Source organism: Mastigoproctus giganteus, chromosome 11 (genome assembly GCF_048544385.1).
Source record: "Mastigoproctus giganteus isolate SK-2022 chromosome 11, ASM4854438v1, whole genome shotgun sequence".
In the NCBI taxonomy this organism is placed as follows: Eukaryota; Metazoa; Arthropoda; class Arachnida; order Uropygi; family Thelyphonidae; genus Mastigoproctus; species Mastigoproctus giganteus.
Window position 1 is genome coordinate 85,158,243 of NC_143585.1, and position 18,333 is coordinate 85,176,575.

At 37.8% G+C, this 18,333-nt stretch overlaps 1 protein-coding gene across 1 annotated transcript in view; it reads right to left on the bottom strand.

Annotated features, from left to right (window-relative positions):
• The window catches only part of LOC150078213 (adhesion G protein-coupled receptor A3-like), a 112,942-nt gene that overhangs the window by 17,247 nt on the left and 77,362 nt on the right, over window positions 1-18,333 (bottom strand). The window contains exon 6 of the mRNA XM_090384262.1: window positions 6,465-6,559. Within this exon, the coding sequence (XP_090240388.1) occupies window positions 6,465-6,559 (95 nt within the window). The remainder of the gene's footprint in view (window positions 1-6,464; window positions 6,560-18,333) is intronic.

An 18,333-nucleotide genomic window follows, 5' to 3' on the forward strand; every position in this document is an offset into this window, starting at 1 on the left:
ATGTCACTGGGTTACAATGCAGAACTAATTCCAGTATCAGAATTCAAATTACAGGTGCCAAAGATCTTTATTAGAGCAACATTATTCTCAATATTATATAGAAATTGTAATATTGTAAAGAAATTTTCAGCAATGTATCTGCAGAGGGAAAAGTAGGTTAATATACATTTTTACTTTATCAATTTATCTTTTAATTATTATTTGACTGACCTGTACTGAATACAAAATTTGCTGTAATCATTCTTCAGTTCAAAATACATTCAGCCCATTGGCTGTTTTACAGAGCCAATGGTTAGTGAGAAAACTAAATTGCAGGAAGTCCTTTAGTTGTTATTTGGTTTTTAGATTTTCTTGGATAACATAACATAGGCAGGAGCAGATCTTGTATTTGCTCCTGCCCACCTGGCTAAGGAGGTGCCCGGCCCTTTAGTAAGTGTTATATACATGCATGCATATATATGTATACAGTACACTCCCATTATTACAGCACTTTCAAAGTGGCTAGCTCCAAAAAACACTATAAGTGAAAAAATAGTTTTCTGTTAGTTGCACAATAAGCATATAATTAACAGATGAATCCAATGACAAGACTACATTACAAATCGGGGAAAACGATAAAACCTTGGGGGCAACAAATACCAAAAGTAGGTAACTAAACCTAAGATAGTATGAGCACATAGAAAGGATGGGAAGAGATACACAAAACAAAAATGAATGCAACACGTTTAGAAGCAGACCAAGAGGAAGGTAGATTTATGATATTAAGCAAGAACAGAGGAGAAAGAGAGATACTCTCACCAAGGATAAAGATCTAACTTTTTTTCTTTTTTTTTTTTTGGGTAGTTGTTGGTGCATCGCCTTCTGTGGCCATAATACACCTCCCAAGGTTTTTGCAATACTTTGATCCAAGCCCGAGGCGGGATTCGAACCCACGACCTTTGGGTTGCCAGGTAGGCACTTTACCCACCCAGCTAGCCCGGTCGGCTAAAGATCTAACAAGAAATAGAATAGCAGGGAGGAAAACAATGAATGTATGTCCAATAGTCCAGAAGGTAGTAATACTGGGCAACTGGGCCACATATTGATGTCTCATTAATTCTTCAATCAATGCTGACATAACATGACTAATGGAGAACATGCTGCCATCCAGAGAGAGGGGAGATGAACAATTTTATTATGGTGAGTATTATCAGAAGGTCTCTAAAAGTGATCAGACTGTACCCAGAGTCAGAAGTTCAATGGATTTTGAGTCTGTGTGGTGCAAGATGACTTGCAGTAAAGGAAAAATGATATTCAGGGTATATTATGGAGTACAAAAAAAAAATCATCTCAACAGGCAACTTAAATGGGCAGCCAAGTGTAACCGTCTCATTAGGGGTGACTTCAACCTGCCTTGCAGATTGGAAATAATGGACTGGCAATACACCGTGGATAAACAGATTTTCGAGTCATCTGAATGGTTGCTAGTTACTTCAACATGCCAGAAAAAGTACAGAAGGCTGTAATATCCTTGTTTTGGCTGTAATATCCTTGATTAAGGGTTCTCAGCAAGGAACCAAATTGCATCCAAATTTGACAGTGCAGGAACCAATAATGGGTAGCAACCACAATGTCATAAAATGGGCAGTACAGTATCCAAAGAGATTTCTGTGATAAAAAGAAAAAGGGAGGGCTTCAAATTCAAGAAAGGGGACTATAGTGGATTGAGTTATTTCTTGGGCTCTATAACTGGGGACTGCTGGATAATATAAATTCATTACGAGAAAGATTCAAGGAATTTATCTTGGAAGCTACAGATGCATCCAGATGCATCTGTTCCAGCAGAGAAATTCCACAAAAGAAAGATGCCCACGTGGATGACAAGAGAGATTAAGGATTTATTGCTTGAGCTGTTGTCGTGTAAAACTTTCCTCTGTTCTTTGATTTCTCAAAACTTACTCTCAAATCATTCCTCAGAACAAAGAATATGTACATTTTTTGAAATCCATTTGTTTCTTTCACATTATTTGCATTATTCTGATTTGTAAATAGCCATACTTCTAAAATGCCATTTATCAAAAATTAAATGACAATTTATTGAGCCAAAGATCAAGTTTTTAATGTTTTAATAATTTTAATGTTTAGTGTTTTAATGTTTCAAATAATTTTAATGTTTCTCTATGTTATGTTATCCAAGAAAATACAATTATAGTGACATAACAGAAAGAACTCCTTAAAACCCTGGATACTTATATCACAATGTCCTATAGCCGTTTGTATTCTTGTGGAAGAAAATTATGCTAAGATACCATGTACGAAATGGGCTAAAAATGGAGGGGGGGAGATTCTTTTCATAAGTGAATACAAACAAGAAGAGAGTTAACCAGTAGAAGTAACAGATGAATTGAATGTGTACTTTTCAATGACCTTTACAGTTCAAAGACCATTCAAGGAGTCGACTGCTGTAAATCAAGTGATATATCAATCTCGGAAAAAAGTCTAGGAAAAACTACTGAAGCTGAGAGAAAGTAAGGCTTCAAGAATGGATGGTATACATTCTATTATACTAAAAAGGGTGCATGTGGGTGCACCATCCCACTAGGGATGTTCATGAGATCATTAGACCAGGAGTCGACTGCTGTAAATCAAGTGATATATCAATCTCAGAAAAAAGTCTAGGAAAAACTACTGAAGCTGAGAGAAGTAAGGCTTCAAGAATGGATGGTATACATTCTATTATACTAAAAAGGGTGCATGTGTGTGCACCATCCCACTAGGGATGTTCATGAGATCATTAGACCAGGATTATCACCCCCCTTACTGGACTGGGGAAGCACTAATGTCTCCTCAGTCCACAAAGGAGGTGGGAAAAACATGACTGAGCAATTAAAGAACAGTGAGTTGACTTTAGTGGTGGGAAAGATCATAAGTGGCCATTCCTCAGGGTAAACCAGTGTAATCCCTAAGATTGCAAGCAGTTTCTCAGAGATCAGTTGGAACCATGTCTGTTTCTTATTTTCCTTAATGATATTGTTGAGGGAGTGCAGGGAAAACTGTCAAAGTTTGATGATGATTTAAAGGTTAGGAATGGTGGTCTTTTAGTCTGTTAAATGGTCTGTTAAAGAATAAAACCATTTTGCTTCAAATGGGACAGTTCTGGATAGGTTGTTTGCACAAATGGCAGCTTAATTATAAGCCTTCTAAATATGTTTTGCATCATATTTTGAGTTACTCAAAAGCTAAGGGGAATGGAGCTAAAAGAAGTCCAGAACAAAAAAGACTTAGGAGTTGCAGAGGCGGATCAAGCCAAGTGGGGGCCCCAAGTGGTAAAAATTTTGGGGGCCTAAGCGGTAAAAATTTCGGGGCCCCCTTTTCCGAATTATGATCGTTTTTCTTACAAAAAAATCTCATTATGAAAAATAGCAGCCTGTCAGGGCAATTTGCTTTTAAAACTAAAAAAAATTACAAACCTCAAATTTTTATTTTATATGTAGCCCTCTTTCCACATATCATAAATCGTATTTAAATTTAAATCAAATTATTATTTTGGGAGGGATCGATTTTTTTGTGTAATTAAAAAATATATATTTACTTAATTTGGGCCTATTTATGCTATACTAGTTTTTATCCTCTGATGTCCAGTTAAAAGTTAGAATCCTGCCAAAACTCAAATAAATTCCCTTCAAAAGCTTAAATAATACCGCATTATAAGAGGGTTGATTGTATACAAAAAAAACATAATTTTCCTCGAATCCTAACGAAAAGACATTTTAAGACCTCGGGCCCCTTAGTATTCCGGGCCCTACGCGGCCACTTAGTCTGCTTACTGCTTAATCTGCCTCTGAGGAGTTGTGATTCAGTCAGATATGAAATTTTCCAATCAGTGGCTACAAAGGCAGACAGTGTCCTGTCTCTCACATGTAAGAAAAAGGATGTCATTTTCCCTTCATATAACATGATGGTAAAGTGCATTTTAAATACTATGGTCAGGCCTGAAGCCTGCACATGAAGAAAGACACAGAGCTTCTTGAAAGAGTTCAAAGAAGGGCAACCAGCTGGTAGGAATGCTAATTGATGTCTATATGAGAATGGCTTGGTCTAAATTGCAAAGCTTGTCAACAAGACATTTTAGGAGGAAGCTGTTGTTGTTGTTATTTGGTTTTTAGGAGCATTAGCAACTAAGGCCATATTGCTACGGGGATATGCGGAGGTCATTCCCTGACCTTTCCGCATCCTCCATATTTGGTGGCTCACGGGCTCGAACCCCGGTCTAGATCAAGAAGCATGTGCTACGCACTGCTGCTCCTGCCCACCTGGCTATGGAGGTGCCTTAGGAGGAAGCCTGATAGACATAATATTAGGCACTAAAAGGAATCAGTAAAATGAAAAAAAGGGAGGTATATTCACTAGTACAAGATAGAGAAACCATGGAACACAACTACAAAATTTTAGGAGATCAAAATTTTGGGAAAGGATAGATCGCTGGACCAAACTGCTTGCAAGAGTGGTTGAGGTGGAGAGTTTGGCAAAATTCAAAACAGAATTAGATAACCACTTTTTAGCAATGGGGAAAGTATGAGTGATAGAAATTTCTTTCTTTTTTTTTTTTTTTTTTTGCAAATGGAGAAAACGACAATTTCCTTGTATCATATAGCCATTAATACTAATAACTTTCTTTGAAACTGCACTTTGATATGCCCTATGTGGTCATTCTCTTAAGACCATGACAGAGAATCAATAAGATATTGAAAGGCAACAATTTGACAAAGTGAGAGCAAAAAGTAGCAGGCTTGCCTCACCCACAACAAGATGTAACTAGGTACTTTTAGTCTGTTAAGTAAAGTCTTACAACAATTAAATTCCAAAGAAAGGAAAGGCTGAAAGTATCTTATTTTTAAGAACAAAATTCTTACTCGTGCAGTTCACATCAAAATATTAGCTAATAGTAGTAAGTATAATAAACTAAAGCTATTTAAATATTTATCTAGAAACAAAAATATTATATTATTATAATAATTAGCCATATGGTGCAAGGAAGCCTGAGGCTTTTGCTGCACCAGCCAAAAAAATTTCTGAGTTACCCCTGCTGTGCGTGTGTGTGAGAGAGAGCGAGCGAGCGAGAGAGAGAGAGAGAGAGAGAGAGAGAGAGAAATAGAAGGGACTCACCAAGAAAGAGAAGAATGATGATATCCAGCTCAGGACCCTGGGTGTGCCAAGTGCATTTGAATTCTTAAAACTGTTCCTTTACTAAAATTTACTGTTGTGTTAGTTAAGTAAGGGAAAAAAACCCTCAAGAACTTAATAACTTAAAACCAATCCTTTCCTAAAATTTACAATAAAATAAGCAAAAAAAACCTCAAACACACCACATAAACTCTCCAAATGTTTATCACTTCATAACACTAGCTACCAAGCCTGATCTTTCATATCTAATTTTTGCATAGATTACTGCTTGTAGCCAAAACTTCCATGGCCCTAATAAAGTGTCCAACCAGTGTATGAACAAATCAGCAATTTTCTTTGAGAAGCTTCTGGATGATATTTATCCTCCATTAACACATTCCCTGCTTTTACACATATATGCATAAAACAGCACTGGGAATAATGTGCTGCAATGCATATCTGAGTTCAAAATACACCCAAGCACTATGCTGTAATGTATACAAGCAGCATAAAATAAACTACAAAATTATAGATAATATAAATATATAAAATAAACTATAAAATAGACTGCACTTGAGCAAGAATGATAACTCGGCCACAGAAACCTTTTTTGCTTCTTTTATTTTTAAGCAATCAATCAAATAAGTGCTGTAAACATAAAGGCATGTGAAATTCATGCCTTTATGTTTACTTCACTCAATATTTGCACACTGACTGAAGGCTTTGCAGTAATGCTTGGCTTTTCTTTATAGACTTGGCACAGTTTTATTTGTTCTTTGCTTGTGTTAATTTAGTTTATATAAACTCAAAAGTACTGAGCTGTAACTGAGAACAAATAAGTTTGGAATTTATTACTAAAGGTGTTCACTTTTAGCAATGAATTCCAAACTTTTAATTTTCAACCATTATGTATGAATTTTTGGAATGCTAGGGATGTCAAAAAATGTTGAATTTTTTTTTTGTCTTGACATTCCGAAAATTACAGCACATTGGATTAGTTCTCTCGCATATAGCTGGAAGCAAACGTGTTAAAGTAAAATCATGCTTCTCTCAAACATGAGATGAAATTATAAATTTAAAAAAATGAAGAAATTATACATAAATAAAAATTAGAAACTATAAAATTATAGACAATATAAAATAAACTATAAAATAGACTACACTTGGACAAGAATGATAACTTGGCCACAGAAACCTTTTTTTTTTTTTTTTTTTTGGAATTTGTATCAGAATCAAAAAGACCCTGATACAAATTCTCAAAATAGCAACAGAAATAGAAAGACACAGAAACACAAAATTTGAAAGTGTATTTCAAAAATTACCTTGAACATGCTCTGTCTTCTGCCTGTGCTGCCCTTAGCAACCTTCTATCCAAACTCATCACAGTGTTGATCATATCAATTAAAATTTCACCTAACTGGGGAAAAAAAAAAAAAAAAAAAAAAACCAACCTCAAATTTTTATTGTAATTAATTTCCATCATCTAAGTTGAACTAAGATTTTTTTGAATATCAGCAAATAAAAAACTGTGCATTTCTTTAAAGTAAAACATCTACCAAATGATGTGTTCCACAAGTTAAGACTCTATATTGTATTTGTCTATGGCATCACTCTTATCCTCCCTTATAATGTTTATACAATAATGTGCTTAACTAGTTTCCAACACACACCTCAGGTATAATGAATAAGATATGGACCTATTTGCACCTATCTGAATATACTATGCGGAGACATGAAATTTAGTGAAAGTCATTTGAAGGTATTTAATAATACATAATACTGTTTATGTGAAACCAAGAGAAATTTGACAGAAAGATTTTTTTTTTTCCCCTTTTTTAGTTGAGGATGTACTGTTGGAGAATACAGTCAGTGGAGAAAGGATGATATAATCTGGCCATGAGAAACAGCTGCTCCTATTTTTGTTGCTGTTCTTGGGAATTCATATCAGGAAAGATTCCATTCAACAAAATGAAACTTTTTTTTTTTCATATAAACAGTTTTCTAAACCAGATATGCATGCTGATTTCAAATGTCCAAGTTTCTTAAGCACTTTATCAAATATGCATAAGCACCTATTGTCTTCACCATGTCTGTCCATCTTTTTGCATGTAACAGACAGACTCCCAGTGGGCGGATTTTCATGAAATTTTATATTTGGTTTGTGTAGAAATATTTGAGCCAACCCAAATTTCATTAACATTGGAAAAATAGAAATATGACAATTATTATTCCATTCTTCCACAGTGCAGTATTGTTAGCTTTAGATGGTCTGTGCATGCTTTGTGTATATTGTCATGTAAGGCTCATGAACATGGTGTCAATTACGAACAGATACAGTCATACACAGAGAAAAGAGAATTAAAAGTATATGAAAAAGAGTAATAAATATTATACAGTTGTAAGTTTCGAGAATAAAACTATAAAGTTTTATTAAGTGTTGTTATTAAGTGTTCTATTAAGTAGTAATTAATCATAAGAGATGATTATATTTACTTTTCACTTCAGTTAATCACAGAAAAAGGGAAAAAATTCAATTAATTTTAAAAAAAAACTAGGATGTGCCTGAAATGTAATGGACTGCATACATTAACTAGCTTGTAATGTAAATATTAGCATTAGCTGAGGCATGTGATACAAGAAAGCAAGCTTATAGAGCATCAGTCAAAAAAAAAAAAAGAAAAACCTTCCCATTTCACCCAATTTATTTAAGCTATCAACTTCCACAACAACAGGTGGAAGTCTGTCACAGCAAAGAACTACCCGCTGGCTAAAGGCAAACTTCCACACATCTATTCTACAACTGCCTTTCCTCAAATTGAATCTATGCCTCCTCAGGTTCTTAATCTCAGCAAGTGGAAATATCCCATCAGCATTGAGCCTGCTCAAACAATTCAAAGCATTGGTACATCTCAATCAGATTACTTTGCAGGTGCCTAATCTCCAGATGCTGCAACTTACAGAGTTTGAGCCTCTCCGGTAAGAGAACCCCCTTTATTCCCTTCACCAGTCTTGTTGCCCTTCTCTGTACTAGCAACTCTAGATCCTTCATAAAATGAGGCTTCCAGACCTGTATGCAGTACTCAAGGTGTAGCCTGACCATTGCCTTATACAAGGGGATAATCACCACCTTATCCCTGCTCGCAAAATTCCTGTATTTCACTGACAAGATCCAGCGAGCTACTCTGGCAGCATGTCTGTATTGCTCAGAAAAATTCATATCTGACTGCACAATTACCCCAGGTCTCTTTCATTCTCCACTACTCTGAGTGTAACACCACATTGTTGGTACATTTCTTTGGGGTTACTGCTACTCATATGCAGTACTTTGCATTTGTCAATGTTAAACTTCAGTTGCCAATCTACCCAACTTTTCTGGATCCCGTTGCAGCAGCACACTGTCATTACTGTTTTTAACAACCCTGCCAACCTTTGTATCATCTGCAAACTTTGACATTAAGCTTGATATACCTTCATCAATATCATTAATAAATATACAAACAACAATGGGCCCAACACCGAACCCTGAGGGACACCACTAATAACATTATTCCACATAGAGCAGTATCCATTGATTACCACTCTGTCTTCTCCCATTCAACCATCCTTTTATCCATTGTAGCAACTTGCCCTTAATGCCATGCTGCTCCTATTTGTATAGTAGTCTTCCATGTGCAACAGTATCAAAAGCTTTTCTGAAATCCAAGTATATGATATCAAAATTATTTTTTGCCTCCAGTTCGTTTGTGACCACATCACAGTATCCAATCAAACTGGTCAGAGAAGACTTCCCCCTGACAAACCCCATGCTGTGTCTGAATTATTACTGCTGTGTTGTATAGATGAACCTGCAATGCTTCTTTAACCATGACTCCATTATTTTCTATGGAACAGAATTCAAACTAACAGGTCTGTAATTACTAGTGTCACCCTTTGTGAATTGGGGATATATTTGCACATCTCCTGTCCATGGAGACCTCCCCTGAATCTAAGGATGCTCTCATAATTATAGCTAAAGATTTGCTTACTTCCCTCGTTGACTCCTTCAATATAACTGGATAGATTCCATTTGTCCCAGGTGCTTTTCTTATGTTTAACTTCAACAATTTCTCCTCCACTTTGCTCCCCATTATTACAAAATCATTTAGCCCCCTGTTAGAGTTTAATAAACTTCTGTTCTCCCCTTTCTTACTGAATTCCGGATGTGTGAATTTGAGAATTGTTCATGCACATCAACAGAAATGCTTTTTTTTTTTTCTGGGGGCAGCTGCCCCCAGAAAAAAAATCCATTGGAGTGGCCCAATGGATTCATGGCACAATGCAATGAATCCATTAAGATTCCCCGTCATTGCTTTAGCTTCATCTGTTGTTACGATACAGCTTAAATAGTGGTAATTTAATTTTTTCAATAAAATATTTGAATGAGTTAAAGATATCAAAACCTCTAGTTCTTTCTTTTAACGAAACTATACCCAACAGTTCTTCTCTAGTGGCAGAATCATCGATAAACATACCAACAAAAACGAGCAATTCAGCTGTATCACTGACGTCTGTAGATTCATCCAGTTGTAAAGAAAAGGACACACACACAATTAGCAATATGAGCACGCAACTGTTCACATTTTTACTCATTTTTTTAATGCGTCACATCACAGTATTTCGAGATAATTGCATATCTTGAAGGGCACTTTTAATTTCATTTTTGTCCTTAAAATTCTCAAAAAGAGAATCTGTTATTTCTAAAAATGCGTCTTTCGTGAATTGGCCATCAGGAAATGGTTTGCATTTTTTTTGCAAGATGACTCACTTTAAATAATGCTACAGTTACTGCTTTAGATTGTAAATTAGGTGTCATGAAGAAATTTTGTTGCACGAATAATCTCAATTTAAGTTCTAATTTATTTTTTCTAAGGTCACAATTCAGCGGAAAATCCGATTGGTATTTATCATGAGTGCGTTGAAGTGCCTTTCTAAATTTCCTTTTTTGGGTATAGCCACGGGAGAGTGCACTGGAGCGTCTCCGGTTAGCCAACTGCTCCTCACAACTCTACTGGCTAACTAGAAACTACTTTTCTGAAAGGTCAGTTATGGTGAAAACAAAACATCAGCACGTCACCAGACCAGTCTTTAGGGGCTGCTCCCAAGGATCTGTCCTAGGCCCCCTGACCTGGAATGTAGTTTTACAAGATTGGCTAAGCAGATCATTTGAACGCATCAAGGTCATTGCATTTGCTGATGACCTTACCATTGTTGTCTCCAGACACTCAAGACTTGCTCTGGAAGATACTGCTAACCTACTACTAACTAACCTTACCAACTGGGCTAAGATTAACAAACTGCACATCAATCCTCACAAGACAAATATGATGATTTTTAAAACTAAACTGGATCTTCGGCAGCCCCCTCAGGTCAAGATAGATGGAATACAGCTCCCCCTGGTGACACAGACCAGGGTCCTTGGGGTCGTTATTGATCACCGGCTATCCTTCTTACCACACTTGCAACATTTATATGCCAAAATCAGAAAATTCTCTGCCTCAATTATCAGAATCTCCCGAAGTGACTGGGGTCTCTCTAAGCGTACCTTACAGTTATACTATAAAGCTGTTTTCTTACCTATCGCCACGTATGCTGCAGGAGCATGGTTTCACAGAGCGACCAATTGCAAAATCAAACAGAAACTTAACTCCATCCAGAGAAGCATTATTCTTGCTACCCATCGTGCTTGTAGAACTATGTCAACTGCAGCATTGCAAGTAATATCTGGAAACATCCCCCTGGATCTATTCCTTATCCATAGAGGACTTGCCTACCATCTGAAGAAAAGAATCCCAACTGAAATACTGGATATTGAACTCAACCTGGACAGTGATACCAAACAGGAAAGAGCTCGTTGCTATAACGAGCTAATCAATTTCTGGCAGACAAGATGGGACGTGACCACAAAAGGCGTTGTTACGAAAAAATTTATACCGGATGTCACATTCGCAGCCAGCAAAGCGGTCAACAAGTGGTTCTCAATCAGCATGGAAACATCCTTTCTGGTCACTGGACATGGATCTCTCAACCAGAAACTCCACCAACTAGGTCTACTAAATACTGACCTCTGTTTCTGTGGGTCTGTCGAGAGTTGGGAACATCTACTCTTTGAATGTACTATCTACGAGGACCATAGACAACAACTCCAGGCAGCAATTTTGGGATTTTCTCCTGACCAAGTAGAACTCCTTGTCCATTCCAAAAGGAACTTAGGTGCACTACAGCACTTTGCGGCAGACGTATTCAAGCGTAGGAGGAGGATCATCCTAGAAGCTTCTGCAATTCAATAACTAGTTATTTATTTTTATTATTTTTTACTCTCTCTCTCTTCTTCTCATAATCTGCTAGCACTAGTAGCCCTAGCACTCTCCTGATAGCCTTTTCCTATCCATCCCGTGTGGGATAATTATTTTAAAAAAAAATCCCTCTTTCTTTTCTTTCTTTATTTTTTATTTATTTGTTATTTTTTTTCCCTTTAACATCATTCTGCTTGCTGACATCCTGGCTCTATTCCTTTCCTTGACCAGGTTGTGGGATTTAAATCTTTTTTTTTTTTTTTTTTTCGCGTTCTGACCTGGGCTGGGGCTCCCCAGACCAGGAAAGCTCCTCTCTCACACTAATTTTTTTTTTTTTTTTTTTTTTTTATTATTATTTATTTGTTTGCATTGTTGTTCTAGCTATCCATCCTGGATTGGGACTTTCCTGGGCCGGAACAATCCTTCTCCTTCTCCTCTTTACTCCTTCCCTCTCTTCATCTTATACAAGTTTTTATTTCTTCCCTGGGAACTCTTCCCCAGGGAGGAGGGCGTGCAGATAGTAGGGGAGGCCTTGCCCTTCTTCTGCTAGGGACGAGTACCTGGAGGAATCGTCCAGGTGATCACTCCTTCCAGGTAGCCAATAGGCCAAAACACAACATCACGCTACAGAACACACACACACACACACATAAGCTCACAAACACAGTTTTTCTTTCCTTTCACTTTCTCCCGTGCAGGGTGAAAAGCTTTTTCTTTTCCTTTTTTTTTTTTTTTTTTTTCTCTCTCCCCTTCCTTTTCATCTATCTTCATCCAATCTGGGATATTCCTGTGTGGATTTGGTTTGGAAAAAAAAAAATATATTATTTATTTTTATAAGACACACACCGGCCTTACCTTTACAGAGTCTATAAAAACTGAACAGAGCAACGAGGCGGAGATGAACTTCTGTTCTAGGAGCCGCCCATACAAAAACACAAAAATAAAAAAAAATAAATAAAAATAAATCAAACAGCAACATTTTTCTTTCACCATTACAAAAAAGTATTCTAGTTCCCATTCTTGATGAAAATGATACATTTTACTCTTTTTTGTAGTATTCATTTTAAATCAAAAGGTATTAAATTAACATATAAGTAATGTCCAGTTATTAAATCAGCAAAAGCAATGCTTACCGATTAAAACACTAATCTGCGCGAACCAGAAAAATATTCTGTCTGAAGAGCTAACGTAGGATAACTGATGAAGAGGATTCCCAAATGAGGAAGTTGTTTCCAAAATAACCGGAAAAACACACCACCGTTTATCGCTCTGTTTGGTTTATATCCTTATAAGAATCAGTTTTGAATGCCTTTGTGATATTTCTCTAAAGCTATGTGTGGAGGTCACGACCATAAAACAATAAAAACAATTTGCACTTTCCGGTTTATTGGGCTTTTCTGTTAGTGCAATCTAATTATAAACGGGTAGTAAATTCAATCTTATTGCATTTGCAATAATACAGACAGCTGGAATTCTGTGGTATTTTATGTTATTATGGTGAAATGTGTTTCTTCAATGAAACCTTCAGTCATGCAAAAAATAAAAAAAATATAAATTTTCAAAATCTGCTCTTCATTCCTATTTTTAAAGCTTCTTAAAAAAAATAAATACATAAAATAACGTGCAGGTAGTGAAACCTGCTGCGCAATATAAAATTTTGGTAGTATACCTGAAGCACAAATCGAGGGATGACTGTATATTTAAAATTCATCATGATCGACCGAAATTAAAGCTGCGATCGACTCGTTGGCCACCCCTGGGATAGAATATCATTTTTTGAGTCTTTAAGGGGACACATTCAACAACAATTTTATCATCAGTTAATTCTTTCTTCCTAAATAATCATGTAAACAGGTTGTTTTATGATTTTTGCTTTTTTCAAATATCCCATTTCAAATTTAAAAAAAAAAATGGGGTAACTTGGAAATATTATTCCAAAAAAGGGGTGTTGTACTCCAAAATGGAGCACATCTGGCAACCCTAGCTGAAACAAACTTCCATCTGTCGTTGTGAAGGTTGACAGCTTAAATAAATTCAAGACTGAACTAGACAAACTTTTGGAATGAATGGATGGGTTAAACAGGAAGGTTTTTTTTTTTTTTTTTTGTTTGCTGATGTTACGTAACCTTGCTTTCTTGCATCATATGCCTCTACTAATGATAATACTCTTTCAGTTTGTCGCTATCTGAGCAGGATCATCAACAGTCAAACCACCAACATCAAGTGGATCAATCTGATTCATCCCCTTCTAGAGTTTACATAAGTGAAGTCTTTGTTCTTTTCTTTGCATCCTTTGCCAAGGATTCCTTGTAGTCAGCCTTCACTTACCTAACCTCCTTTGTGACTTGACTACAGAATAGCTTATATCTGTCATAGGCTTCTCTGTCGCCTGCTAATTTATATGCAACCCATGCATTTTTCTTCTCTGCCACGAGCCTCATTAGTTCATCTGACATCCATTTAGACCTAAATCTTAAACAGTATTTCTTAGTTGGTATGAAAAGCCAAGTAGCTGCCAAGATTAATTCCCTGAAGACCTCCCATTTAGAAATCACTGTTTTTAACATCATCAGTTGAACCTACTGTATAGAATTTAAAAACTGTCTGAGACCACTGTAGTCACCTTTACGAAAACAAAAACCCTTCCCTTGATGGTAGTTACATCTTTAAGTAAATCCCACATCAGTAGACTGTGATCGCTGTCACCTAGTAGTTCCTTTATCTGCAAATTCCTAATGCATGAGCCATCACTGCTGATAATCATATCAAAAGTATTACCCCCTCTGGTTGCTCCTTGAACATGTTGCCGTAGAAAACAATCCTCCAATAAATCCACAAAAGTCTTGCTAGCATGCGGGTGACCAACTCGCAAGTTCCAGTCAATATCTGGAAAATTAAAATCCCCCATTACAATACATTCTGATTCTTTGCACAACAATTGTTCATTGTACTCATCAGTCATTAGGCCACACTCCTACTCTTATTTTCTCTTTCCCAGTGTTTGTCACACCAAACTGAGTCAACATTGCACTGTCCACCCATGTCAACTGAAAGCACTTGCTTAGATTTTGTGTGTTTCTTAACCAACAGCAGAACCTCCTCCTGTCCCACTCTGTCTATCCTTTCTGTACACATTGTACTCCCGAAATTCCAATTCTGCACTGCTTATATCTGTGTGACCATGTCTCTGATATCCCAACAATACCTGCCTTTGATGCCTTGATGAGCACTTCAAATTCATCAAATTTATTTACTATAATTCTAGCATTGGTGTACAAGCAAGTATACATGTACATACATGTACGGCGTTCTTTTGGGCCTATATGAGAGCTTGAAGGACAGGGTGGATGCCCTCGAAGAAACTAAATTGAGGGGCCCATCAAGCTCTCAGCTGCCCACATCAACGCCAGAGCTTGCACTTGGGCATCGCGTGACACAGAGACAACCCCCAAGGCAGAATGCGCTGGTCCCGAAGGAACTAGTAGTTGTTGGTGACTCTATTGTCAGGGAAACGGGGAACATGCTTTGTAAAAAAGATAGGTGGAACAGGACCAGGGTATGTCTGCCAGGGGCAAAGGTTGATGACGTTGTAGAGCGAATATCATCTTTTAAGGGCACAAAAGGTGATATAGTTGTACACGTTGGCACTAATAATATTAAGAGTAGGAGACCGGCAGAATTACTTAACAAGTACAGGTCACTGTTGAACAAAAGCCGAGAATTAGGGTTGAATTTGAAAGTGTCTGCAATTCTGCCCAGACACGATAGGAGGGAGTATATGATGAGAGCCTTGTCGATCAATTCGGCCCTGGAAAGATTGTGCAAGGCTCAAAGGGTAGAATTTTTTTCAGCCTGGACTGTACTTGTTAACAGGAGAGATTGCTTCTACAGGGATGGGATACACTTAAATAGAAAGGGTGCAAGAATATTTGCTGATGCTATCGAGGCAGTGTTAGGTGGGTCGGAAAACTGCTAGCTTGGGGGGAGACAAAGACCAATAGATTGACAGTAGCCACTGGCAGAGGTGAAAGAGATTCTTGCACTGCTTCTATTAGAATGAGCAGAAGCCTGAAAAACAAGATGCATGGTATTTCAGAGACTGCTGGGAGCCATTGTGGTACAAGTAAACACATGGGTTGTGTTAGGGTAGCTAAGAATAGAAACAGGTGCAGGTATACTTGCGTGTACACCAATGCTAGGAGTTTAGTAAATAAATTTGATGAATTTGAGGTATTGCTCAAAACATCGAAGGCAGATATTGTTGGGATATCAGAGACGTGGTGTCACACAGATATAAGGGATGCGGAACTGCAATTTGGGGAGTACAACGTCTACAGAAAGGATAGACAGGATAGGAAGGGGGGAGGTGTTATGCTATTAGTTAAGAAACACATAAAAACCAAGGAAGTGAAGCCAGTCGACATCGCTGGACAGTGCAGTGTGGAGTCAGTTTGGTGTGACATAAGCATTGGGAGATCAAAATTGAGAGTAGGAGTGTGCTATAGGCCTAATGACTCTGATGAGTATAATAAGGAACTGTACAGGGAAATAGAGTGGGCCAGTAAATCAGAGTGTCTTATAATGGGAGATTTTAATTTCCCAGATATTGACTGGAATTTGGGGGCTGGATACTCACACACTAGCAGGGCTTTTGTGGATTTATTGGATGATTGTTTTCTACATCAGCATGTTCGGGAGGCAACTAGAGGGAGTAATACTCTTGATTTGATTATCAGCAGTGATTCTTCATGCATTAAGAATCTGCAGATAAACGAACCACTAGGTGGCAGTGATCACAGTGTGCTGAAGTGGGATTTACTCAAAGAGGTAACTACCATTAGGGGTAAAGGGAAGGGTTATTGCTTCCGTAAAGGCGACTACGATGGACTGAGACAGTATTTAAATTCTATACAGTGGGACCAACTGATGATGTTACCAACAGCAAATTCAAAATGGGAAGCATTCAAAGAACTTATCTTGGAAGCTACTAGGCTTTACATACCAACTAAGAAATATTGTTCAAGGTTTAGGCCAAAATGGATGTCAGATGAACTAATGAGGCATATGGCAGAGAAGAAAAATGCATGGGATACTTACAAATTAACACATGACACAGAAGCCTATGATAGATACAAGTTGATATGCAACCAAGTTACAAAGGAGGTTAGGCAGGCAAAGGCAGATTACGAGAAATCCTTGGCAAGGGATGCAAAGAAAAACAGCAAAGAGTTCTTTACTTATGTAAACTCTAGAAGGAAAGGGATGAATCAGATTGGTCCACTTGATATTGATGGGTCAAGTGTTGATGATCCTGCTCAGGTGGCTAACAAACTAAATGAATATTTTGCATCGACATTCACACATGAGGAGTTATTCAGCGAGGGGAATGCCAGAGGTGTATTCAACTCTAGCAGTAAGTTACAGAATCTTGAAATAACTGGGAGTAAAGTGGAGGAGAAACTGTTGAAGATAAACACAAGAAAGGCACCCGGGGTGGATGGGATCTATCCAGTTATATTAAAGGAGGCAGCAAAGGAAGTAAGCAAACCCTTAGCCATAATTATGAGAGCTTCCTTGGACTCAGGGGAGGTACCCATAGACTGGAAATGTGCAAATGTGACCCCAATTCACAAAGGAGGATCAAAGGCTGACACAAGTAATTATAGACCTGTGAGCTTGACTTCTGTTCCAGGAAAATTAATGGAGGCACTGGTTAAAGACGCACTGCAGGATCATTTAGACAAGACTTCAGTTATAGCTCAGACACAGCATGGTTTTGTTAAGGGGAAGTCTTGCCTGACCAACTTGATTGGATACTATGATGCAGTCACAAAAGAACTGGATGCAGGGAATAACTTTGATATTATATACTTGGATCTTAGAAAGGCTTTTGATACTGTTGCACATGGAAGACTGCTACACAAATTGGAGCAGTGTGACATTGGAGGCAAATTGCTGCTATGGATAAAGGGGTGGTTGAGGGGGAGAAGACAGAGAGTGGTAATCAATGGACACTGCTCATCGTGGACTGATGTTATTAGTGGAGTCCCTCAGGGCTCAGTGTTGGGTCCATTATTGTTTTCTGTATTTATAAATGATATTGATGATGGTATATCGGGATTAATGTCCAAGTTTGCAGACGATACAAAGGTTGGCAGGGTTGTCAAGGACACTACTGACACTATGCTTCTGCAACAGGATCTGGAAAGGTTGAGCAGATGGGCTGAGAGGTGGCAAATGAAGTTTAACATTGACAAATGTAAAGTACTACACATGGGAAACAGCAACCCCAGAGCAACGTATCAACTCTATGGTACAACACTGACAGTGGTAGAGAATGAAAGGGACTTGGGGGTGGTTGTGCAGGCAGATATGAAGTTCCCTGAGCAGTGCAGACGGGCTGCAAGAGTAGCTCATGGAGTATTGTCAATGATATACAGGAATTTTTCCAGCAGGGATAAGGAGGTGATTATTCCATTGTATAAGGCGATGGTCAGGCCACACCTAGAGTACTGTATACAGGTCTGGAGGCCTCATTTCAAGAAGGATGTAGAGCTGCTGGAACGAGTACAGAGAAGGGCAACAAGATTAGTGAATGGAACAAAGGGGTGCTCTTACGAAGAAAGGCTTAAGTTTTGCAAATTACAGTGTCTGGAGACTAGGCACCAGCGAGGTGATCTGATAGAGGTGTATAAAGCCTTGAATGGTTTAAGCATGCTCAATGCTGATGGGATTCTTCCTGTAGCTCAGAATAATCACCTGAGAGGGCATAAATTCAAATTGAGGAAAGACAGATGTAGGATAGACGTGCGGAAATTTGCCTTTAGCCAGCGAGTGGTTGGTTGGTGGAACAGACTTC